This window comes from Pleuronectes platessa, chromosome 13 (assembly GCF_947347685.1).
Source record: "Pleuronectes platessa chromosome 13, fPlePla1.1, whole genome shotgun sequence".
NCBI lineage: Eukaryota > Metazoa > Chordata > Actinopteri > Pleuronectiformes > Pleuronectidae > Pleuronectes > Pleuronectes platessa.
The window spans coordinates 10,473,370-10,499,057 of NC_070638.1; the positions used below are offsets into that span (position 1 = coordinate 10,473,370).

Sequence of the window (25,688 nt, forward strand, 5' to 3'; positions counted from 1 at the left end):
CGGAGTAATCGTAATTTAACTTCTTTCCCTTTTTTTTAAATGCCAAAACAGACTTTGTTATGATTCGTGATCACTTGTTTTGAATCAATGAAATGTCCCTCACACCTGACACTTTTTTTTATTTGCTCTTAATAATCATGTAAATATTGGAAAAAGGTGTCAAGGTGTTTTTTGAATACTGTAAACACATAAATAATGATAAAAAAAATATATATTAAAACAGATAGGGCACGGGCACGCGTCTCCAACACGCGTTGTTTACATTTGTGTCGCAGTCTGTACCCCCTGTGAAATGTGTGCCCCCCCCCCCCTACTGACGCAGCAGCTCTCCCCTCCGTCATTATTTGTCGCGGTGGAGCAGGATAGACACGATGACACGTGTTTTTCCTACGAGGAAGCTGCGCTGTAAATACACCACACGCTACTCGTCTGTTCTTCCGCGTCTTTTCTCTCCCTTACAGAGCCCAGGGCGCACATCCAGAAAAACAAGTTTCTGGAGGGGAAGCCAAATCTGACACAACACCAGGCAGGTCTGACGTTCACAGAGGCGCCACCGACAGATGTCAGTGCCTCACAGATTTTAACTGGAACAAATACAACGTCAACACAGCCACATTATTATGATGATGTTTATTATTGTTACTATTAATATTATAATTAGTAGTAGTGGTAGTAGCAGTAGTATAAGTATAGCGCTTGTGTCAAAATACAGGTTACAAATGAAAAGCATCTAGGCAAAACTTAGAAAATATTAACCTAAAATAATATTATGTTAAAAGATCAAATAGTCTCTTATTGACAATACTAAGAAAATATATGAGTTTTGATTTTCAAAGCTTTTTTGAAGAACACAATGAGCTTTAACAAGGAAAAAATGTCTAAATATCTTCAATGATGTGTGTCTTTGCTCAAAGCTACAGAGCAAACAGTAAACTGCAATGACACAAATGTTCACCTTACAGAATCCGGAGTTGTGCCTGGATGCTAGACATGTAATTGGCCCCTCTGTGTTAAACATGGCCCCTTCATGGCATCTGATTTAGGAAAATCCTAGATCGGTTTCATATATACACATGTAGAGTGTTATTCTTCTCCTATGGAATAAAGAATCTAAATTTCAGTTTTATTTCTTAGAAATTATGATTTCATTGCATTTTGACTCATGTGGCCTTGGCGGAGGTATGCGCTCTACTGTGTGCTATTTTATTTGCTAACAAATACAATTTGTGAAAGAGGACACAAGCCAAAATGGGTGAAAGACACTAATGTGTTTGCTCGCAGTCAATAACATTTACTTTTAAACACGCTCTGTTAAACATACAGATGTATAAATATATATATAATGTGTAAATAAGTGTCCTTAAGTGGCTGTGTCTATACATTTTTGGGATAGATATGTGAACTATTGGATAAACCATACATACAACATGGTAACATGTAAAATAGTTTATTTTTGTAAATGTTTCTAAATTCAATTCCACAAACTCCATACTCTGTACACTTCAAAAAGGCATTTTCAAAAAAAAAGGAAGGAAAGAAAGAGAGGAAAGAAGGAAGGCAGAAAAAAAAAATCTGACTACTTTACACGACCAAGAAAATGTAGCACAAACACACTGGCAGGATGATGTAATATCATACAAGAGAAGAAAAATATCAAGAAACAATTTTGTTACAACCATTCATTGAGAAAATATATACAATTGAGTCTTCGGAAAGTTAAAAAAATACATGCCATATACATTACAAGTTCTAAGACTGTCTCCAAAATTTTACAGTCGACTTGATATTGTGCACGCAAAAACTCTTCCGTTTCTAAGCATGTGACTTGTGAAGTGTCGGTATAAGAAATATTTCTGATTGAGGAGAATGCCATTTCTGTCCAAAAAAAAGGTAGAACAAGCCATGGTTCCAAACGAGAGTTCCCCATTCTTTCTGTCACACACCACATCTCGTCTAATTCAAAACACCATTAGACGTTTGCACCTTGTTTTAAAAGTAAAGTAAAAACAGAAACAGATAAATACATGTTGGTGTTCCTATTCGTGTTAAAAAGTTAAAAAGTTTGCCTTTTTGGGTTTCAAAACCTAATTCACAGTTCTTTAAAATCAAACCTGATTAACAGCAAACAGATCACAACGATCTCTCACTATTTGAAGTCATTTTTTTATTCTTTGATTCTGTAACTGATAACTTGTTACGTTAGTCAACAAAAATATTTCTTTTTTTGAGTGGTCAAAGTATGTGTAAGTCACAAAACAATACGCTACAATACCTTACTTTTAATACAACAAAAATACTTTGTGAATTATTGTGGTTATATTACAAATTCTGTACAGAATAATCATAATATATACTCTCAAACGGAAATAACGTCCATCTTAAATAAATTTCAATGACAAACAGAAACAATTCAAAAACACCCAAACATCGAGAAGGTTAAGGTAGTATTTGGTCGGTTATTCCTATAGTTTTCTTTATGTACATTTATACAAAAGTAACAGCATGTCTTCTTCAGTCTTCAAAAACAATAGCAATCTAGCCTTCAACTCAATCTCATCATGTTGAGAATAAAATTCATTCACTCAGTAATAAATACAAAACCTCTCATATTCCACACAAATCACATGACAGAGACCTATGATAAAACTGACTCATGGAATCAAGTATTTTAAAAGTTTGTGTGTGTGTTTTTTTTTTTGTTTATTTTCTTTTTTTAGTGCAAGTTAATATTCCCTTCGCATTATTCATTGCTGTACATTCCTCATTCAGTGATGTCTACATTTAGTCATACGGTATACATTAACAGTATGAAACAAAAGGGCCTGCCCTTAGTAAGCAATAAGGCCGCACCCTGCACAGTGCTTTCTCATTCGCTGGTGGATTCCGCACCCCATGTACACACAGATACATACAGACAGACAGAGGCCTCTCATACAACAGAGCCCCTCACATATGGCACGAGTCACATCCTGCTACCGTGTTTACGTTTTCCCTTCCTCCAACCGTGTCTCCCACCCCCCCCACCCCCCTTATCGTAATGAACCGATGCGTAAATTAATTTGTCTCCTCCGAGGGTTCAGGCCTTCTGCTCATTCATAAAAATGATTTCAATGTGAAGCCTTTTTCTCTCTCTCTGTGCAGAGATCACAGCATACACACACTATAGCAAGGAATGCATTTAGGTTTTGTCAGTTGTTCTCCTCAGTTAATCCACTTCCTGCATTCAGGAGCTCCGCAGTGGCAGGCGATCTTGTGGTGACCCTCCGCGGTGTCAAACTGGTAGTCGAAAGAAAGCTGGTGGACACGGAGAGGGGGAGAGAGAGAGAGACGTCAGTTCTCAGCATCACAGTCGCTAATTTGATCTTCTAATTAGACAACGTGACACTCACCTCCTCGCCCTTTTCAACTCTGCGGAGGCAGCTGATGATTATTTTGTAGCCCCGTTCAAATGTCACCACCTCAGCAACACAGTTCGGAGCACAAGAGTGGTTGATATATCTGATAGGGGAAAATCAGAGCATGAAATAAGCAGCTGTATCACTTGTTTTTATGTTGATGTTCTGTTTTAATGTTGTTTTTATCTTTAATGTTTTTATCTTTTATCCTGTACTATTGTATTGTAAGGTGACCTTGGGTGACTTGAAAAGCGCCTCTAAATAAAATGTATTATTATTATTATTGTACACTTGAAATGATTTGAAACAGTCAAACTTCTATTTTCTGAACTGTGAAAAGTTTTTTAAAAGATCTAGATATCAAAACATGTCATCATTTGTTTATGACACTTGTATTTTCTACCAATATTCAGGCCAGAACATATAAACATGCAATGTTCACAAAAAACATTAATTGATGCATGCACCCCAGACGAGGAATATGGATTCCCACTGTACCTTGCAAGCCCCCCAGATCGAGTGGCATCGACGACATGTTCACTGTCGATGCGGAACATGAACAGTTCTCGGTTCTATAAGACAGAATATAACTTGTGGTGAAAGTCACTTCAAACAAAAGGAATTTCAGCTCAATATTTGTTTTTAGCACAGATACGATACCTGAGATCTATAGAGCTTCTCCTTCCTGATGGCAACCTCATTACGGAGGATGGTTCCATTGTACTCGATCATCATAGTTTGTTTTTCAACGTCTCTGGCAGCAAACAGCCCCAGGCCCTGAGAACACATGACATATGCAGCCATTCATGTTGTCCACCAGATTCCAGGAGCATTAGTTTCACTCCATCATAACTAAAACATTAAACGGAATATTTATCATTATTTGAAGACTCACCTGGATGCGGGAGCGGGCCAGATAGACATTGGCTCTCCACTCACTCTTCATCCATCGGTACTGAGAGGACCTGGGGTGCGCTACTGAAGGCTTACTATGGGGGGCTCCACCTTCTCCTTGGGCCACATTCTGGTTAGACCTGGCGTGGTTGGTGGATACAGCCTGTGCATGTGGCCTTAATTTTGAGGGAAATCATGAAAACAACAATGTAAAATCGAATTTATTGATATCTATTTTGAAAATTGTGATTGGGGAATTGCTGCAAAGCCTGTGACCACAAATTATTTCTACTCCAACCAAAGGTACCTTATGACCAGAGAAGAGAAGGTGGAGTTTGTCCTTGGCTGAACGCGGGCGCTGCCAGCTGCATTGAACAGGAGAGGCAACTCCACGAGAGGGTTACGTCCGTAACGGAACGAGTACCTTTCACACACCTCTACTCCTGGGAGCTGATATAAATGAGTAAAATGAGCAAAGAATTGGTCACATGCTGAGGTCTTAAATGGAATTTTTTTTAACAGGGGGGAAGAAAGAAAAAAGAAAAATCACAAAAAGCAGCTACGAACCGATTCGGAGATCTTGGTGACTGCAGGGACAGTGAGTCCAAACAGGTCCTCTCCTTTCAGGTAAATGGGGAACAGCTTCAAAGTACCTGATTCAGTTCTTTTCTCAGCGACGGGACCCAGAACCTTGTCCCACACTCCTATTTACCATGAGACAAGCACACTGAGGGTTAGAGACGATGCCCTGAAAGCTGGAACACACAGGAATTTGTGTTAGTGAGAACAAACCTTTAGGAGAGGTGTCAGTCAGGACCAGGTCTTTGTAGCCCTGTTCAATGACTCGGATGGTAAACTCTGGCAGCCCCTCTCGGTCTTCAACAGAGCAAATGTAACGGCAACGGTGGCTGCCATGGCGCATGCTCCAGTAAATGCGGCAAGCCTCGTAGCCATTTGGAAAGATGGCTGTTGTGGAATGGAAAGCTGCCATTTGTAGAGGAGTAAGTTGACCGATTGCCTGCAGCACCAGGCTGCCGACTCTAAAGGTGTAGCCCAACTCGGGATGCTGCACCGCAGCGGCAATCTGACGCACTTCATCTCTTTGGACGTAGACACGTCGGAACACGGCAAAGCAACGCAGCTCGTGCTCAAGTGCTTGTCCTGCTGTTCCCCGGGGCCTGTGGGCGTGACATAGCATGGTCTTGTCCTTGAAGAAGGTGCACTGTGATGTCAGAGCACAAGTAAAATGGTAGACATTGGTGCAGCGTAAGCGGTGGCAGCCACTGGTGGCTCCAGTCTGCTGGCAGTAAGCGCAGCGGACGGCTTGACCTCGACGCAGTGCAAGCTCCACGTTGATGAGGGCGCCAGCCTGGGTTTCATACACCTCGGTCGACCACAGCGCACAGTTTAGGTGAACCCATACATCGAGATCGAGATTAAGCAGCCTAGCAGGGCCATCGGTGTTCCCATCTCCAAACTGGTGGCAGAAACAGCAACGTCTGTGGTCCAGCAGAGAAGCAGGGGGACGCAGGGAGGCCCCAAGCTTCTTGAGGAGTTCATCGATCTTATCCTCATCTGGGAGTTGGGAATTCCCTCTCGGTATCACAACCTGGACAGTCCACTTTCTCCAGCGGAGTCCTTTCTGTCGTTTTCCTTGGTTCCAGCAGTCATTGGATCTTGGCCGGGACTTCAGCTTCACTGTCACTTTAATGGCTTCAGACTTAATGTCAAACTTTGGTGTCTCACCTGCTGTGGGGAAGGGGATAGGGGTAGAAGGGGGAGACTGTTTGGGCTGAAGCTGGGCCAGGCAATGGACATCCAGCGATGACATGTTGTTACTGTACTGGTGCTGAGCTTTAGAAAGGTTCTCCATTTGCTCTGAGACTGGGAGGAGGGACATAGATTCCTGAAAGACAGGTGAATGACAACAAGCAAAACAAAGTCAGTCATCAAAACTGCATGTTTGATTCACTGTGGTGTTTCTGTGTGTTACACTGATACAAACCTTTGTTTCTGTGGCTGATCTAGACTGCAGTGGTGGTGAGGAGCAGTAGAGAAGGAAGCAGCTGTGGCTGCAGAACACCAGGTCTTCTTCACATTTCAAACGGCCTTCAGATTCCTAGTGAGACAAATCCGTCTAAGTTTCAACAGGCTGAATAAGTAATGAGGAGTTAAATCAAAACTTGACCCATGTGAACTTCTTAAGCTCAACTGACGTTAAAGCAAGTTATGAAATAAACATCAAACGCATACAATATTTAAATAACCAAAATACTCTCAAGACTGATGTCATAGGATACTGTTAAATCCATTTCATATCAATTAGTGGGTTAAACTCTTGCAGGCGGGATTTACATAATCAGAGAAGGCTACACGGCCAGTATTACTGTGGTACAGTGTGTGGGTAAGAGTATATATTGGTGTGTATGTGGCCCTCCAGGCTGAAAGGAGATAATATACCCTTTAGGATAAAGGTCTCGGTATGCTGTCATAGCTCCAAGACCAAATATTGTTGACTGTCTATTTACTGCTACTGTGTTCTTTTGGTAAGACACTGAGGAGCTCATTTCCCTCACTTCACACTTTAAGCAATCCAAGTGCTCTAGTTGAAGAATAGCCGGACAAATTATTATACCACCCAGCTACGCTAATGAGTACTTTGTTTTGTTACCTTCATGTGAGCAGGCATATCTTTGATAGATTTCTGTACGCCATTTCCCAGAACCACCACTTTACAGTGGCAGCACCACTGAGGTTTACAGCTGGGGCTGGCAGGGGTCCTCTGGTCAGGTCCTCGAGCTACAGCAGCACCTGATGCAATAGAAAGTTTTTTATATACATTTCAAAATGCATTCTGTGGTTGTAAACATGCAAACGTATCACATTTGACATAAGGCAAACAAAGACTAGCTGGAAAATAAAAAACACTTTCTTCTGTGCTGAAACACTCATTAAACCTGTAACGAGAGTTTTGAAATCAATAAGCAGGAGTTTGTTTTCTAAACAACTTAATTTCATGAAGAGCGAATCTATAAAATCAATGAGGATGCCTCTCAGCACCTGGTCAATAAGCAGCATCTCTCCCATGGATGTTTACAGGGAAACAATTACATTTGAAGATTGTGTTGGTGAAGTCGTTATGTTGGCTTTAAATCAGACATGACATTTCTAATTAAAGGCTGTATTGCAGTACGTGAATCACAGAGGCTCCTGTTTCATTGAAGTTTAATCCCTCACCTGGGCTGTTGGGATGGAAGCGGAAATGATGAGCCTGCTGCTGTTGCATCATCCCCTGCAGTCCACCTGGTCTTATCATCTGCCCTGGCCGCCCGTGAAGCCCACCATTGTCTCCCTGTCCATGGAAGAGCATGGGAGGCCGCTGCTCCATGCCATGGGGCCCCGCCCTGGCACCGCTGAGCATAGATAGCGGCCCCCTGTCTGGGGTGCTGCTGACCTCATAGCTGCTGGGAATCTTTAGACACAGTAGGTCTGAAATGGCGGCCACTACACCTGTGATGTTCTGAGGAGACAAACAAAAAACAAGTGATTATGTATTATCATTAACCCACTGAAAATGGACGTCCCGCAAGCGGCGCCTTTTCCCCCTGCGAAAGACTTGATTGTTCATATTCTCGGGAGATCATATTAAACATTTCTTACCTCCGCTGCAGCTGGTCTCAAAGTGATGGCTACAGACACCAGTCTTTGTTTGGAATCATTAGACACGGGGCCAAAGGGCGAGCCGAAGAACATTGCAGACGACTCAGTCTTGATATCTTGCAGTTTGACCTCTGACCCTTGAAGACAGAAAAGGATGAAATTCATTTTAAAAAATGCCACACTGTTAAGGCATACACAAACACAACCATTGATTAAGGATTTAGTTTTTAATTATTGCGGAGTTTTGTATATTTACTAGAGCTGTGAAAAATGATTAAATTACAGGATTAATTCGTTTTTTTTTTTTTAACGCATTTAACGCATGCGCAGAAGGACCTTCCAATTCCGCCGCCTCTGCACTAGTCGCCGCTCTAATGCAGTCAGACGGCAGCTGCCATTCAAACAAACAAACAACATGGATAATTCTGATGAACCTGAGGACATTCTGGACGGGAAGATCGTGTTCCAAAAAAACTAAGATCGAACATTCAGTAAAACCAAGGTGATATGCACACTCTGCGAGAAGACGTTATCGTTTCACCGTAGCAATACCCGCCTAACCACCGCAACGCGAAGCATGTGTTGGTCGGCGAGGGGCGTTCAAGTGGAATGCGACAAACCAGACTCACTCGCAGGACACATTGTGCAAAAGAAGCGGTCAGCTTTACTGTCAGAGAATTTGAACAAGTTAGTTTGCCTCACCAACTGGCTAAAGACCGAGTAGCTAAGAGGGCCTTTAGAGGCATTAGATTGTATCATGGTGTGGTTAATGGCTGTGTGACAAAAAATATAAAAAATGTCAACCATCCTATGGCTAAGAAGCTCAAATAATTTCTGTTTAATTTTAAAAAAAAAGTTTTATTCAACCACACAATGGCTAAGGAGCCCGAATTCTGTTTAGGATGAAGATTATATTAATGTTCCATATGGAAAAGCAATGATAACTGCTGAAGAACTGCTGAGTTGCAGCACAAAAGAAAAGTTAAATGTCATAAATCTTGTTTTCACAAAAATATTCCGAAAAAAATCGGTAATGTGATTAATCATGATTAATCCATAGAAACCTGTGATTAATTTGATTAAAAATTGTAATCATTTCACAGCCCTAATATTTACCTTTCCCATCAGCTGCAGGAAGCATGGGGAAGACAGGAGACAAGCAGGGCGATGGTGGCTCCTCCTTTACCAGAGAGAGGTCTGGGTAGCGACTGATCTCCATGCCAAACACGCTCTCAGGAGAAGAGGATGGAACAAAACTGTCAGGAGTGTCCCGGTCCTTACAAGGCTCCTGTCCTCTGTTACTATTAATATTTTTGGGAGGAAGACAAAACAGTTAACCACGAGGCAGCCAAAATCATCGATCATCGCAACATTATCATAGACGGTTAAACATTGAGAAAATCTTATTGGAGCTTTACTTCTTTGAAAGAATGAATTTGATTTATTCGTTACCTGAGCTCCTCCTGGTTGTTGTGCGGAGGAGTTGGGAGTGAGGCTGGAACATCCACAGTTTTGGGGCCCTGGGCAATGGCCCTGGCTAGAAGATCTTCTTCAGTCTTAAATGGGACATGTAGCGGCTTTGGGACCAGGCCTTTGGACACTAAATGAAAGACACACACAATGCTTGCCTGTTAAGATGGAGATACAACTGACTTCTGTTTTTCTGAAGCAATTGTATAATGTGTGATGGTGGTAAAAAGGTCACCCTCTCACAGAAAATGTTTTCTTACCCATGGCAGCAGCTTTGCTCGCCAGTTCTTCTGTTGTGGCAAATCCGTTGATCATTTTCTGTCGATTTACGGGAGGAGGGGTGGGAGGAAGAGATGCCGGTGGTGTTGGGGGATTACTCAGGTTACTCTGCGGCGGGGATCAAAACCAGCACAGTGTCAGCTTGAATCAACTTCACACAAACCACTCCGTTTAAACCTAGCAAAGTAAGCAGGTACGCACCTTGTAGGCCAGTTGGGAGTAATAGTCAGAGACACCTTCGAGTGAAGCGCTGCCAAAAGTACCAGATAAGAGGTTCTCTCCATTGAGCTGGCCGCTTCCAAAGGGAGCGAAGTGGGCAAAGTTGACCCCAATCAAGGGCTCCATGAGGGGCAGCAGGGAGAGCTGCTGTGTCAAGAGAAAAAAATACAACAAGAGGATAAGTTTAAAATCAGGTATAGTGCCACAGATGTTCTAGCAAAAAGGGAACACCAAACAAAATAATATAATAGAATGTCTCAGAAAAGAATAGCTGATCCAATAAAATATTTTTCTCCAGTCATGTTTAGATGACTAGCAAGCATATTTCATTTATTAATTCTCTTTTACGTTGTCTATTTAAGTTTTTATCAAAAAAGATCCCAAATAAACGGTAGATGGGCATTTTGTATGAGTTTTATTGTTTTCGTACATGGCTATTTCATGTCCTGTACATTTTTTATTAAAAGCAGCCTCAGCTGAACCCAGTGCTGATTGAATTATCCCTAAAAATGACCTTTAGTTTGGATAAATATCAGAGGAAAAAAGAAAAGAAAAATCTTCAAAGTTTGTAAGATCTGGTCCAGTTATATTCTTCTCTGCAAACTGGAACAGGCAATTGAATGTGGGCAGTTATCACTCCTTTCATCAAAACCAAAGTCACCAGTACTGTGAGAATCTTCATTAAATGTTGCTAAACTGTGTTAAATGTGAAGATGAGATTATTAAACAAGTAGTCTACCTGATAACAGTCAAGTGGTGGTATGTTGATAGACAATTTCCCACTGTGGCAGTTATTATTACTGTAAACATCAACATAAATAATTGTATGAGAGGAAGATCAAATTAGTCTTACTTGTTTGATTTGGGTAATTACAGAGTCGGGGCCTGAGTGCATCAATTGCCTGTCATCTCCATCCTTCTTCCTCTTCTTGTAGCGAGAGGCAGGTTTCTCTCCTCCTTTTGGTGCTCTCTTGTTCCTCCCTTTCTTTTTCTCCTGTTCAGGGTGCAGAGGTCCCGGAAAGTCAAGGGTGCCGTCTGAGTACGCCTACGGATTATAAAAAGATGTAGTGTATAAAAATGCATGAAAAAACTTCAAATGACTTGAGATGGATTACGGCTTAAACATTACTTTGACTTATTTTGAAAACTAATGCCAATTTAAGTATAATGTACAACTCATCTGAATCACAGCCCTTCTAGAACTTTTCATCCTCTCAGTGCTCTTTAAAAAAGGTATGACTAACATTAAGACTGACCCCATTGCTGTCCATGGAGCATTGTCTCAACAGTGCTTTGCAGTCTGCAGGGTCGTCCTCCTCTGACCTCTGTTGGGGAAATCCATGTGGAGGTGTGCTCTTGTTCTTCAGGAGGTGCTTCAGTAGTTCATTACCAGCCTCACCCTTGTTTGGACTTTGCCCTGCAGGGAAGGGAGATGTGCCCCCTTTACTACCCTCCTCCTTCACAGAGCTCATTTCTGAGCCGATGGGCCCGTGACAGTCGCTGGCATCAGTCTGCTCCAGCTTTATGTTGTTAAGGATCCGGTCATGCTCCAGTGCCTGCGTCCTTGCGGCCTCTGATGAGAAAGTGGGTTGTCCAGACTGTCCTCCAGAAAGCTGTCTTTCCAGCTCTGAGTGACTGGGGGTGGAAGATCCCAGTAATGGGGACCTTGACAAGTCCTGGTCTCCGAAGAGATGGGTGTTTCTGGTTGGAGTTGAGGATGTGTCCGAGACACACGGTGTGAGAGGAGCTGTTAGGTCAGAGTGTGGAGTTGACGGTGTCTTGACTGAATCGGCGTCATCATCTTTCTTCTTTTTGCGGTTCCTCTTCTTTTTCCCTTTCTCGTCTGGGATGATGTTGGAGTAGAGCTGGATGAGAGACTGTCCTGAGCCTGGGAAGTTAGATGGTAGAGGTGTAGCAGAGTCAAATGGCAGACTCTCACCTGGCATCTGAAGCATCATTCCTGGGCCACTGAACTGACGAGGCCTTGGCTGACCCTGGTGGAAGTTGGGAGCTTGTAGGGCAATATTATCAGGCCCAAAACCATGTCCCATATCCCCGGGCATCATTCCATTGCCCATCATTGCCCTTCTTTCACCTTGCATGAATGTTCCAGGTGGTGAGCCCATCCCAGGCTGAGCGCCCTGCTGCTGGGGAAACACTGGTCCGAGAGGCTGCTGTTGTAGAGGGGGCCTCTGAGGCTGCATGAAGTCTTGTGGTAGCTCTGCATTAAAAAATGGCATCTGAGAAAGCGGTGCCATGTTTCCATCTTGCCCCATCATCCCTTGCTGCTCCATCTCCATACGATGTTTCAGGGCTCTCTGTCGTTCCACTTCCTGCATGAGCTGCACGCGCTGTCTTTCCTGCTGCTCCCTAAGCCTCTCTCTCCTTTCCCGCTCCTGGAAGCCTTCGCTGAATGGGTTGTTGTCATCAAACTTCAAACCGCCCCCCTGGTTGGGTTTTACACCACCTGGTGGAGCTGGTGCTGCTTGGGGCTCCACGGGCATTTGTGAGTGCTGAGGCATGTTACCCATTGGCATCTGATGAGGCTGGCCTGGATTTGCTACAGGTACCTGGGGGGGCATTATTGGGGGCATGCCTGGTCCACCCATAGGCATTGGAGCATCTGGATGCCAGCCAGGTGGTGGGTTAGACATACGTGGAGGTGCATTTGTCTGGCTGGGATGAGGTGGCATCTGCATCATGGGGTTCATAGGAGGCTGAACTATTGGTGGTCCACTAGCGACCATGCCTGCAGGACCTGGCATCGAGTGCATGCCAGGCATTATGGGTGTCATATTGTTTTGCTGGTGTTTCACTCTGTACTCCTCAATAAGTTCAGCATGCTCCTTCTGCTGCTTGCGGATCTGGAATAAAACACATAACACATTAACATAATCTGTGACCGAGGTTATTAAATTAGGTTTTGCTTGAAAGCTGTTTTATCACATTTACAAGACAAACTTATGAAGACAGGTTCACTCAAGGTAGAAATAAGTAAATCATTTTGCTTTCAAATAGAAGCTGAAGAATTTAACTTTAGAGCCACATTAAGAAATTACAATTGGCCAAAAGCTTTTGGTTCAAAGAAGGTTGACGGGTGAAATAGAGTTTTTGTTTTAACGTCTGTTTGTTTGGAGCATGAATAATTAAATAATAAATATTTATAATCAAGGCCTTTTAAAGAGATCCACAAAACTAACGGTAAAAAATGAACTATCAACAGAAGTGTTCATAAATCGTACGTGTTGATCCCACCTTTATTCTACCATTGTCTAATGACTGTGATACTGCAATATATCTTGCCGTTAGAAAATCTGATATTCTTTTGTCACTTTGTGTGTGAGATTCATATAAATTTGGTGAAATGATGCCGATTACTTGATTTTTTGATCATATACGAACATAGATTATTAAAATAAGGTTTGTTCTTCAATGTTTTCTTCCGCTACACCTGATTTTTAACACAATTGTTGTCCTATGTGAGGAGAACTACATCTTGCAGGAAGCCATATTTGACATACAGGCTTTAATTTTCTAATCCTTACTTAAAGATGAACCTTCATCATAGGAGGAATAAGGGCGATGTTTAGGGTGGCCATTGTGTGTAATAGTTAACGCTATGATATAATTCAATGGATGAGCTTGACAGGCGGAGCATTTACCTGCTCCAGTTGCTTCTGCACTACACCCTGCTGATCAGTGACGTGTTTGAGCTGCTCAGCATCCTCCTCAGGGAACTCCCTCCCTGCCTTCTTAGCTGTTCTCTGCTTAGCAGACAGGGCTTTCTTAGACTTTCTGTGAGCACCAATCTTCTCTTCCAGAAACTTCTGCTGCATTTGAAGTAGTTGCTGAGTCTCCTGGAGCCATTCCTCGTACTGAGCCCTCTGAGCATTGTCTGAAAGGAGAAAAAATTACTTTTGTTAGCAATCTGGGGCGCATTATACAAAAACATCAAGTTATCTATTCTTGACAAACCTTCAAACTACAAAGTTGAAAAGGCACATAAATCTTAACAGGACTTACTGACGAATCCTGGTCCAAAGTTTGGAGGAGTCGGTCTTACTACTGGTGTCAATTTCCCATCCTGAAAGGTTGACAAGTATGTTGTTTTTATAATTGCAACTTGTATATCTTACATTACCTAACATCTAAGAAAAACCAAACATTAACTACCTGTCCAACAGCTTGTGGAGGAGGTGGTGGTGGTGGTGGTGCACTTTCAGGAGAAGGTGGAACAGGTACAGGAGGAAATCTGAAATACAGCAATACCATAGTAACACTATTTAATTAAATATAATATTATATACATATATTAAAAACAGCAGTAATTCTTCAATCCTTCATACAGCTTCACAAAATATACAAGAGGCTAGGTTGGTAAGTTGGTATTGCCATTGCTTTAAATCAGTCTTCCATTTTCATTTTGTTTTTATAGCATTGAAATTTTAAGTGATCTCTTCACCTGCTCATGGCCATCGGGGTCATCCCCATGCTGTTTTGAACCATGACTTTGTTGATGCCTTTCAGGGCAACCATTTTGGCTTTCATGATGGGATCAGTGATGGCATCAAAATCTGTAATAATAATCAGAAATAATCACAAAAAGATCAATATCTTAAATTGTCCTGATACATTGAACTTCTGGCCTAAAACAATTACCAATGTTAGGGAAGAAGGAGTCACTGGAACGCTGTCGTATCATGGCTTGCATCTGCCTCTGCTGCTGCTGCTCCTGCCTCTCCTGGTCTAGGAGGTCCTGCAACAGGAGTGGCTGCTCCTCCAGCAGAAGAGGACGATGTAGCTGACCGTGCTGATCCATTTCCTGGCTCAACATTGCCTGCTGGGCCGGAGTCAGACCGCTCTGGTCCAGTCCAGGGGATAGCCCCACCTGGTGCTCTGCTCCAAAGCCAGTCAAAGAATCTTCTGCAGTGGTGTCGTTGGACATTGTTTGACTCATTGCGACTCCTGAGGTATGCTGAGTGTCGGTGATTTGGTTCTGCTGGGGTATGAGGTTACCTCCATGACTGACAGATTCACCGATTGGATTTAATGATTGCTCCTCAGGCTGCAGCTTAATGAGTAAACTAGAAAGGACTGGGGTGGAGTCAGAGAGCACTCCCTGCTGGTTTGAGGTTAAGGTGTTTCCAGCAGCTTGCTGGTCTCCCACCTCAGTTGCTTTCTGACAGTCTTTGACCTCCGTTTTAATTTCTTTCCCAGGTGCTAAAAAAGCAGAGTCCTGATTCCCAGGGGCTTCCAGCTTGACGTCAGCTAAGGAATGCTTACCAAAGCTCTCTGACTTTGCCATTCCAGATGCTGAAGTAGACGAAGCCTCAGTGTCAGTGCCCAAGCTTTTGTTGTTGTCTCCGGTGTCAGCATGATCATCCATAGGATCACTGAGATCCAGTTCATCGTTAAACATGTCTTTCTTGATGTCATCTAGGTCAGGGTCTGTATAAGCAATGATGTCAAATTTCCCAGATGTTAGGAAGTCATCAAGGTGTAGGTCATTAGTCTCCAGGTCGAGGTCTTTACCATCTTCAGGATCCAAATTTAGGTTATCCAAGTCAGCATCCACTAAATCTTTCACCTCTACGTCCTCAAGATCTTTGACCGCAGATTCCTCTGTATCCAGTTTCTCCTCCACAGCTTCACTGCTGGCCATATGAATAGTGTCATTCTGCCCAGCAGGGTGTGCAGTCAGGTTCATTGATGCAGCCATGTTCTGAGTCTCATTTGAAGCAGGCTGGCTCATGGATCTCATCAAAAGAGTCTGTTTGAGTGTGTTAATTCCTGACATTTGGGCTTGATGATGAAGATTGTCCATGCTGGCAGACATCTGTAGATGACCAGTCTGAAAGGCCATGGGGTCTACCATCCTTGACCCCTGATTTAATAAGAACCTTGAATCAGGGGCTCCCTGAAAGCCTGCTGGCCTTAGAACCTGCATGTTGGGATCGATGTTGCTGCCTTGCATGGCACCTGGTGGAAATGGCATGCGTGACCTGTTTTCTGCTGCTCTGTGTCGCAACTCAATGAAAGGCTGGCCCATTATGTTGTGCTGTTGCACTGGCATACCCCGTGGTGGGAAGTGTTGGGGAAGCCCCATGTGGTTGCCGCCCATGCTGTTTGCCATTTCTGCAGATATGGAGCGTCTCATTTGAGGATGGACATCCTGCATTGGGTGTTGTCCCCGGGGAAAGAATTCTTGGGGTCCATGTTGTCCAGGAACCCCAGGTGGATATGCAAACCTGGAACAGGATCAATAACAAAAGCGAAAGATTTTTAGATTTATATATTTGAGTTATCAATAAATGAACATTTAAGCACAAAGTGAAATAAAAACAATAACATTGTAACACAAACCTTGGTCCCTGGTGTCTCATATTAGGATCCCGAGGATGTGGGCCCCGAGGCATTTGTCCCTCATTAGGGAAAGAGACACGCTGATCCCCTGGAAAAGGTCCAGGAAATCTCATTGGCCCTCTCATGGGTCCTTGTCCAGGATAAGGTGGAGGAGGTCGGTTGAACATTTCCCCCTGCTGCCCAGGGACATCCTGAGGCCAGGGTCGTGGCGTTCCTGGAGTTATGTTACCAGCAGGGTCCTGAGGGCCCCTCTCCTGTCGAATCGCACTCCTCTGTTGCTGCTGCTTTAGGATTAGTTCTCTAATTCGTAGTCTCTGCAAAACATAACAAATGAAGATATATTTAACCCTTTTCCAACACAAAGTCATCTGGCGATGTACACAATATTTTAACCATTTATTTCAACTATATTTTAACTGCTCATTCTACACAGCTAATGTGGATCCATGCAAGTCAACAAAGTCCCTTTTTTCATTGCCTGCAAATGCACACCTCAATTCTCACAACACAGTTTTCACTTACTGTACAAAATAGACAGTAATGTAAAGGTAAGATAGTAAAGTACAGTAAGCATATATATATTCTTAACAGGCAATATATTTAATTATATGAAATAAAGATCATATACTATTTTTACATTTTATTTATTGTTTCGATTATATTTGTAGTTTAAACTTATTTCAGTTTTGTTTCTACAAATTCAGTCCATGTTTCATGTTGAATCTGTATCGAAATTGTATGATTCTTGGTTTAATAGCTAATAAACGCTTCACAGATTACGTTGATTAACATACAGGACAACAGATATATAATATTTCACCTGCCAAAATCGATCTAAGAAAATTTTACCAAATTAATGATTTGATAATTAAAAAACATTTTTAGGAATTTACTCAAAATAAATGAATGACCAGTGGAAAAAAAAAAGTCAACAGACATGCTGGATGAAGATTTGGAATAGAATGTTAACCACTGTTATCATGTACCTGTCTGAGTCTTTCCTCGCTCTCAGCAAGGGCAACACCCTGAGCATCAGAAGACACACCAGTCATGTGTGGGTTGTTAGACAGTTGGCCTGGGTCTTGAGGGACAGCTCCATTTTTACCCACACCTGAGTGATCTTTCATTTCCATTTTCTCCATTGACTGTGGATGAGGGGTCATGGGGCCTTGTTCATATGGGTCATGGACAGGTGTCTGACTGAGTCTTCTGGAAGGTGACTGCGAAAATCCATCTTCAGACACACCCAGGTGTTTTGGTGTTTGTGAGCCTGGATGAACGAAGGAGTCCTGAAGCCTGCCTTGGGGTGGTTGGTAAAGGTCCTGGCATCCCATTGGTCCTGGCCTGGGCCCTTGTCTACTGAGGCCATCAGGACCAGGCCGTGGGGTACCTGGAGGCTGGGCATAAGGGTCATTCAGCATTGGTCTAAGGACCCCAGGCTGAGGAAACATGTCATTATTTCCTGGTCGTGAAGTCCCAGGTGTGCTAGTAAATGGCTCAATTGGCCCCCTCTGGCTGCCTGGGGACTTGTTAAACCTCTCCCCCACTGAGGGCCGTGGAGTACCTGGTGGCTGAGCGTAAGGGTCTACTGAGTGGGAAGGTGACATCCTCTGTCCAGGGTGTGACTGGTGAGTGAACTGATTCATCCCACCTGGGCTAGGGGTGTTTGATGTTTGACCGTAGTTGTCGTGTGGACGTGGTGTGCCGGGGGGCCGGGCATATGGCTCAAAAAATGGACGAGGTTGACCACTTAGGTCATTGATGGATCGATGGTTAACTGAAGACTGAGAGAAAGGGTCAGCAGCTTGCTTGTTGGGACCAGACGGTTGGGCAAAAGGGTCATATGTAAAATGGTCAGGCCTTGGAGTGGAAGGTGCATGAGCATAAGGATTTCTAGACATTTGAGTCATTGGTCCTGGTTGAGCAAATGAGTGCCCCTGAGAGTGATGCTGGCCCATTCTAGGAGGACTGGTAAAGTTGTCATTCCCAGATGGTCTCGGCGTATTGGGAGGCTGAGCATAGGGGTCATTCATCTGATTCTGGGAGAACCTGTCAGAAGGATGAGGACCTGAACGACAGAAGGGATCCTGAGCCTGAGGAGGGGGCATAGGTGTTTTAAAAAGAGGGACCGAGCCGGACTCATTACTTCCAGGGATTGGTGTTAGTAATGGTCTTGAATAAGGGTCAGACAAAATCATCCTATTCTGGGCCATGCGCTGATAAGCCTCATTTCGTATCATGGGCCTAGAGTAGGATTCCCTTCCTGGAGAACCCATTGGTGGTCTTCCCTGAGCAGCCTGACTTGCCCTTGGCGGACCCATGGGCTTCAAAAAAGGGTCCATATCCCCTGTTGGCCTTGGGGTGTCAGGAGGTTTGGCATAAGGATCATTGCTCATGGATGTTGGAGAGCCAAACGATTCATGAGCAGGAGAGGGCCGACCTCTGTCCTGTTGCTCCATCATGGAATTGGGGGATTTACCAGATTCCATTATTCTGCGACATGCATTTGGCCCAAGAGTTGGTGGTCTTGGGGTTCCAACCATCTTGGCATATGGGTCCCATGGAGAAGAGGGTCTGGAACCAGAGGAGCCTGGTGAGAATACCTGTGGGGACTGAGGTTGGGAGGAAGGGCCAGATGGTGGGGGAGGAGGGGGTCTTAAGAACACATCTTCTGGAGGGCCTGAAGTAGGCGTCCCTGGTAGCTGTGGCCTGGCAAAGGCTTCTTTAGAGTTCATCTGCTGCATGGGGGACATGCTGCCATTGCTGGGCAGTGAGGCTGGGCTCTGGTTCCCACTGTTGTTGCCGTCTTCCTCTGACTGACTGTTGTTCCCCTGCTGTTGCTGCTGTTGTTGCTGGAGTTGCTCATTCTTAACTTGCTCCAGTTTCTGAGTGGCTTCAATTTTGGCTTGCTGTTTGCTTTTCTGCCTCATTTGCTGTTGGAAGGGCACATGAAAACAGGAATTAGACATCAGAAGGGATGAGGGAAATATCAGTCTTATGCCAAAAATGAACTGGACCTACTAACCACCAATGTCATCAGGGTTAATGTGGAGGATAGTGAAGTTGTTTAGGGAGCTTTACTAAACCAGCACTTCTTAGCTGTCTTAATATAAAGTGGACCTGCCGCTGCATTCCCTGACTTCATTGCATACACTCTTACCTGTCTAAACTTCCACTCTTGTTCATGCTCTGACTCTTTTGGTTTCAAAGGGTCTTTAAACAGCAGTTCTGTGTCTAGTGGTATGTTGGGATCAAACACCTCAGGGGGCTGTTGCTGTGGATGATGCCTCTTCACCGTCTCATTCGACATCTGGACTTTGTTGATGCGCAGGGCAGCTCGGTTATCTCTTGCCTTTTGCTAAACAGCAAATCAATCACAGTTGCAATAACAAAGCATCAGACAAAAATAAAACAAAAGGTTGCAGAAAAAAAAAGGATACCTGCGTAAGCCTGATTATTTTACAAGTGTGTTAATGGGGCAATTCAATGCATACTACTCCATGGATCATAATGCATGTAACGTTAAATTCACCTTCACAGCATTTGTTTCATCATCTCACTATGATATGTGGGAAATTAAGTATTGGCAGGCTAGGACATATAAAATGATAACAGCAGCAGAGGTTATCTCGGATTGAAGCAATGTCTCAAATGTCAAACAGTTGAGACTTTGTGATCACAGTTAGAGAGGGTCTCCTTCAGAGATGGCGGGTGGTTTTCTAACCTACAACGGGGCATACCCAGGACCCTTCTCTTGCTCTATACCTTGCATAAGGAGCTCACCCTTTAACTCTAAATCAAATAGCTCAATAGCTGCTTGATAATAACTTGGATGTTTTAAGAGAACAAAATTCTATCATGTGAGTTCATGTAAAATACAGTAAAAAAACACTTATTGCATTAGTCAAGGTCTGTTATTATAACACAGAGCCGGGCTTCAATTACTTCATCTGTGAATGGTCGGATTCAAAATAGCATTCGCGAGAGACAAGAGGCCAGATGCGATACAGGCGTCTGCTTTATGCATACGAATATGTCCAAACAAATAGTACTGACAGTTTTATGTGGGGCGTAATTCAAGGTTTTTAGGCCTTTAGACAGTTGAAGAAAATTGGAAAAGTCAACGGTATGATTGATCTTACCACATATGGGGCCCTATCTTGTGAACTAGCTTTCCTCCAAAGTTTTGCAATTTGCTTTACTCTTGTAGACCAATCTGTTGAAAGAGTGAGAAGAGGAGTTGTCATGCCAACAGTCTCACAGAACACGGAATGTAGTTTTTCTGAACTGTGTGACTGAGAAAGTGCAGTGGGTAGACACAAACATATAAAATAATAAAATAATTTTACATTAGAATAACATAGGGGGTAAAATACACTAAAACGTCAGCCATATACCAACCTGGGTATTCCTCTTTGAGGTTGGGGAAATTGACATTGGTATAAAGGACAGGTGCAACAGTGGCTAGCTCTCCAAGTGTCTCCTCCTTCTCCCACTTGAGTGTACTCCTTTGGGCATTTGACATGGCTTCAGTCTCTCCCTCAGGCAGAGATCCAGGGGTTGTAGGGCCACTGCAATGGCCAGGGGAGGGCCATTGACCAACTGCCTCTCTAGGCATCTGATTAAATTGTCTATCCCTGTTACAACAAAGGTAAAAAGATCATGAGTTCACCATGGTCTTCAAAAAAACATAAAAAAGGAATAGTTTAGACAAAGAAGTGTTACCTTGGATTGTCAGTGAAAGGCATACGGTTAAGGGGGGAGAAATCTTCTGGGATGCAGGGGCCTGCTCCTGGATTTGTGGGGAAATGTTGGTTTGGTCCCATCATACCATTTATCATTGGCATCCTTGGAAACATTGGATTCCCTACACACATTTTTCAGAGCTGAATTAGACGCATACATTTTCAAAAACAAAAAAAAGTTGATTGTAGTGGGATTAATAATGATGTACCTGTATTGGGGTGAGGCATGCTAGTGCCAGGGAGGGGCCTTGGACCCTGGGGGTGAGGCACCTGTGGTGATGGAGGTGGTTGGCTAGTGCTGGGGCTAAGGACTGCAGTGAAGAGATCCTCTACATCTTTACCACCCAGCTCTGTAACAGAATGTGACAGCAGAATGTTGTGTGTTAATATCCATCAATATCCAAAGCCAGAATCTTTCGCTCCCATGTGCTACAGATAATGGGATGCCAAAAACTGTCATTTTGAATTACATTTATAAAATGTAATGGTGATTTACAAAAAATTCAAACAAAAAGTATCAAGCCAAATATGACAAGAATTTAAAGAATGAAACATCTTCCAAAAGGTAGTATATCAATTTCCTTCAATAATATTGATTTTGACCATTTATTGGGCCGTGGTCCAAGATCAGTCACACATTGCATAGAGTTCACAGGCAAGTCGTATTTATCATTGTGGGACAAGACAGGATCGAATTTTAGCTTGACAAAAAATTACAAACCTGGAATTTTGTAAAGTTTGCTGAGAATTGATTCTGAAACAAAGAAAGATACAGAAATGACCATTATTCCTCTTATATTAGGTTTTAAAATAACATTGTAAAATGGGTATCTGGATGTCTGGTCTCCTTCACTGACCATCAGTGACCATCTTGTCTAGTTCTGGGCTGAGAATCCCATCCAGGGGTTCCTCTTGGAGGGTTCGAGGTGTCCTCCGGCCAGCCTGTGACTGGCCCGCCACTGGGGAACCGTCTGCCAGGGGCCCAATGTCCAGACCAGCTGTGGAAACACACACAGACATACAAAAACAAATTATAGCACGTACTCGTGCACACACACACGTTAATAAACGCACTCACAAAGCAACCAACAAGATACCCAACCAAGAATGTGATCATAAATATAGGCTTGAAGTGAGGACATGTTTGTTATCTTAACAACCTGTGGAATTCGACCTAAACTGAGCAGTATAGGATGACAGCTATTTGGGGTGCCTGAGTTATAAAGGAGTGTTTTTCGAAATGTGAGGAGACAGACAGGTCAAACTTATTCTTAGTGCAGAAACATAAACCCTTGAATGTTTGCAAAGGAAAATATTGTTCTAAATAATCAGCTACATCCATTAATCTCTTTTGGAAAAATGAGGACAAAACAACCTTCAATTTTTAAAAGACAGATCCAGTTCACAACAGAGACGGTTTAAATAATTTTGGTTACTATAACAGGTTTGCTGCATTAAACAGTATGACTATCGATGAAAACAACTGTTCCTACTCTATACTCTGTCTTTTCCAAATGTTCTTCAACTCAAATCTACCAACTTCCGGATTGTATGCAACCATTAGTTGGTCAAATTTGTATTAGAAGTAATTTTATCAGCCCATGGAGCGTTTAAGCTGAACAAATTTGTTTTTACCAAAAAAAAATTGGACAATGAACTGCAGAACCTTTTTCATTCAGCTACAGGCCCATGAACAGAAAACCTTCACCATCTTCAGGAAGTGAAGGACATTTACCAAGGTCTCTGATTCTCAAATTTTCTTGGTTCTAAACTGCTCATTTCTTGAATACAAGAGCGTCCTTGTCAGATTGTTTTTTTGCTATCTTGAGGACATATTTGATAAGGCAGCTGTTACTTTGCTCTCCTATTTATAAAGAAATAAGTCACAACTATGAAAGGGTTTAGGAGGCTCATAAACAAATACAGAGACATCCGAGTATATACTGTGCACTTCGTTAGGTAAAGCACTAAGCAGTTTTTGAGTGTTAGAACAATTTGAAATGTTGAGAAAAGCCAAGTACGAAGCAGCTTGAACACATGCACACTTAAATAGAGACACACACTGTAAGGGAGGAAGGATGCACTAAAGCGAGGGATTAGTAGGCCATAGCACCCTTACCAAAAGGAGTAGGTGAGCTGTCAACCTGGAAGGGGCAAAAATCAAGACCTACAAGAACCCAAAACCAGATCAAATGAGTGAACCAATAGTGAAGACAGAACAAGCACAGCACGCTTCAGACAATGCAAACAAAAAAATGATAAAACCAAAGTTGAACTGAAAAGTATTGTTAAAGAATGTGACATTTCATAAAATCAGTAGGTGGTGAAAGCAAAATAAACATGTCTGATAAAATCTCTAAACCGGCAGGAAAAACCATTTTGTGTACCAATGACTAGGTGACTATTAATAAATTCTTAGCGCTGTGACTGCCTGTAAGATACATGACGCACCAGAGTCATTGCTTGGCTTTCCGAACATTCCCAAGATGTCTGCATCAGTGTTCAGAACATCAGATAGATCAACTAATGGTTCCTCAGACGAGTCTGTAGATGGGAAAAAGGAAGAAACAAAAAAGAAAGAAAAACCAAACTGTCAATGAACCAAATCATAATTGATGGTGATGTTGATTGGATTGAAGTGTGTGATTTGGAACCATTTCTTTTGACACCATGTCTAGAATCCGGTCTAGTTTACACAAAAGAAGAAACTGCACAGTATGTGGCACTGAATTAACTGAGAAGTACTTCGCTAAAATGATCTTTCATAAACATTGTTTAACTAATAACAGTGAGTCCCAGAGAGTTGCTGACAAAGATATTAATTGTAATATCTGGACGCCACAAAACTAAAACACGTTGAAGATGCACAGCAACAACCTTAACTGTGGGTTGGGGGCCTCAAACTTTGCATCAATAAATACAATAAAGGTGCCAAGGGCACACCATTTCATTTGTGTATATATGAGGAGTTTGACAATTGAAGATTCTGGACGCTTTCTATTTCCCTTTCCGTACATTTCAGATATTCTGCTTTGAGTGGAATCAAGGACCACTTAAATGCCTTCCACATCTGTAGTTATCAAGGAAAGCATTTGAGATACTGAATCTTTTTTCACCATACTATGTTTGCAAGTCGGTGTTTAACACTCCTTCGGTTTGTCCTAGAGCAATTTGAAACATCCATAAAAGAAGTCAAAATCAAGGGTTGTCATTGAACAACTATGTGTGGTACATGGGTTTTGCTAATAAAAGTTTCCTCTTGTACTGCCCTTTTTGACTTCCATATTTCTTGAGTAATTCTTCTTATACGAGTAGAATTTAAGGGTTTTAAAATAATAAGACATTCCTAGTTTACTATACTTAAGCCAGTTTTAGCACCAAATGACGGTGAAGCAAAAATCTAAACCATTGTTTGGTGGCACAAGGCCTGAGCTTGAATCAATACATGTGGCAGGTACACTATTGAATCTCATCATAATCACCTGCAGATCCGTATGATGAGAGGTTTGGATGAAAGTAACAACTGAGTTCAGCAGCTTAATGAAAAGGATAAAAAAAAAATAGAATTTTCATACATTACAAAAACGTTTTACATTTGGATTCAGCCGTGACAAGTAATGTCAAAGATGTGTTCACCATTCAGTTTTGTTGTTCTGTTTCAGGCATGTGGCATTTTATTTTCCTGCTGCACAACCACTCATTCTGGTCGGCACTAGGGAGGTGTGACATTTCATGAGAGACATCTCGCAAGAGTAAGAGACTGAGCGAGTGGGCAGGAAAGAAGGAGCAAGCTTACAGAGAAAACTGAATCTTCACTTCTTAACAGTTTATGAAATGAATCTGTGTTATTGTTTGTTTCAGCAGTAATTTTGAATCAAACTGTAGTGGCAGACTGTGATGAGTCAGTGGCTTTTCATCACACCCATTTACTACTGTAAGAAACAGGTAATTATTCTCATTGGGCGATTACACTTGCAGAGACAAGGAAGACAAAGTAATAGAAAGAAGACATAAGATAAACATAAGATACACCTGTTGTGTCAGAGTTTCCACTATATATATATATATATAGATATATATTCCTTTCCACCACTGGTCTAATTCAAGCTATTCTCAGTTATTTGGTCATATATAATATTAAGCCCAAGGCATGGGTTTGAATCAATTATGAGTCATTACGTGCCTTGTGCTTATGTACCAAAGTAATGTGTATACATACGTGCTGCTGTGGGTCTGGCAGGAAGGGGTGTTGATGATGCACTGTGCACAGTGTATGATGAAGGGTCCAGGAAGCCGGTGGTGGGGTGCTTCCTCTCCACATGGCTTTGCCCTTCTTCCAGTAAACCTGACTCGACCCCCTTCTGCCTGCTCTGCTTGCTTTTGTCCAGCAGGTCCTTTCCAAAGAATGCCTCCTGAACATGATGACACAAAGCACTGGTCAATTCTCTGTATTGACACTTACTTTTAAAAACTTTCACCATACAATTCTCGACATTAGTCATAGAAATCATCACCATGTCACATAGAACTGGCCAAAGTGAAACCAAGAGGTACCGCAACTACAACTACTCTCAGAAATGAACTCATGGGCACTAGGGCTGACAGGAAAAACGTTCACAATCATACAGCCCTTCTAGAACATTCAGGAGAAAGTCCAGAAAAT

The 25,688-nt window shown here is 42.6% G+C and overlaps 1 protein-coding gene across 13 annotated transcripts in view; it reads right to left on the minus strand.

The window, feature by feature from the left end:
• Window positions 1-1,431: 1,431 nt before the first annotated feature.
• The window catches only part of kmt2cb (lysine (K)-specific methyltransferase 2Cb), a 61,695-nt gene continuing 37,438 nt past the window's right edge, over window positions 1,432-25,688 (minus strand). For 6 of the 13 annotated variants that reach the window (XM_053438463.1, XM_053438470.1, XM_053438475.1 and 3 more), the window contains 36 exons: window positions 25,245-25,437; window positions 24,508-24,561; window positions 23,477-23,569; window positions 23,145-23,192; window positions 21,883-22,023; window positions 21,747-21,779; window positions 21,235-21,375; window positions 21,006-21,147; window positions 20,682-20,917; window positions 20,423-20,496; window positions 19,441-19,638; window positions 17,267-19,213; window positions 16,281-16,594; window positions 14,577-16,165; window positions 14,380-14,491; window positions 14,091-14,169; window positions 13,941-14,001; window positions 13,580-13,812; window positions 11,162-12,781; window positions 10,771-10,962; window positions 9,900-10,064; window positions 9,680-9,806; window positions 9,402-9,549; window positions 9,066-9,250; window positions 7,950-8,086; window positions 7,527-7,809; window positions 6,961-7,100; window positions 6,295-6,408; window positions 5,082-6,195; window positions 4,857-4,993; window positions 4,597-4,739; window positions 4,291-4,465; window positions 4,056-4,172; window positions 3,894-3,967; window positions 3,390-3,498; window positions 1,432-3,294 (listed from right to left, as the gene is read on the minus strand). In XM_053438463.1, coding sequence (XP_053294438.1) covers window positions 3,202-3,294; window positions 3,390-3,498; window positions 3,894-3,967; window positions 4,056-4,172; window positions 4,291-4,465; window positions 4,597-4,739; window positions 4,857-4,993; window positions 5,082-6,195; window positions 6,295-6,408; window positions 6,961-7,100; window positions 7,527-7,809; window positions 7,950-8,086; window positions 9,066-9,250; window positions 9,402-9,549; window positions 9,680-9,806; window positions 9,900-10,064; window positions 10,771-10,962; window positions 11,162-12,781; window positions 13,580-13,812; window positions 13,941-14,001; window positions 14,091-14,169; window positions 14,380-14,491; window positions 14,577-16,165; window positions 16,281-16,594; window positions 17,267-19,213; window positions 19,441-19,638; window positions 20,423-20,496; window positions 20,682-20,917; window positions 21,006-21,147; window positions 21,235-21,375; window positions 21,747-21,779; window positions 21,883-22,023; window positions 23,145-23,192; window positions 23,477-23,569; window positions 24,508-24,561; window positions 25,245-25,437 — 10,761 coding nt within the window. In that variant the 3' untranslated portion in view covers window positions 1,432-3,201. The remainder of the gene's footprint in view (window positions 3,295-3,389; window positions 3,499-3,893; window positions 3,968-4,055; window positions 4,173-4,290; window positions 4,466-4,596; window positions 4,740-4,856; window positions 4,994-5,081; window positions 6,196-6,294; window positions 6,409-6,960; window positions 7,101-7,526; window positions 7,810-7,949; window positions 8,087-9,065; window positions 9,251-9,401; window positions 9,550-9,679; window positions 9,807-9,899; window positions 10,065-10,770; window positions 10,963-11,161; window positions 12,782-13,579; window positions 13,813-13,940; window positions 14,002-14,090; window positions 14,170-14,379; window positions 14,492-14,576; window positions 16,166-16,280; window positions 16,595-17,266; window positions 19,214-19,440; window positions 19,639-20,422; window positions 20,497-20,681; window positions 20,918-21,005; window positions 21,148-21,234; window positions 21,376-21,746; window positions 21,780-21,882; window positions 22,024-23,144; window positions 23,193-23,476; window positions 23,570-24,507; window positions 24,562-25,244; window positions 25,438-25,688) is intronic. The other 7 variants (XM_053438471.1, XM_053438465.1, XM_053438464.1 and 4 more) reach the window with 7 other exon arrangements.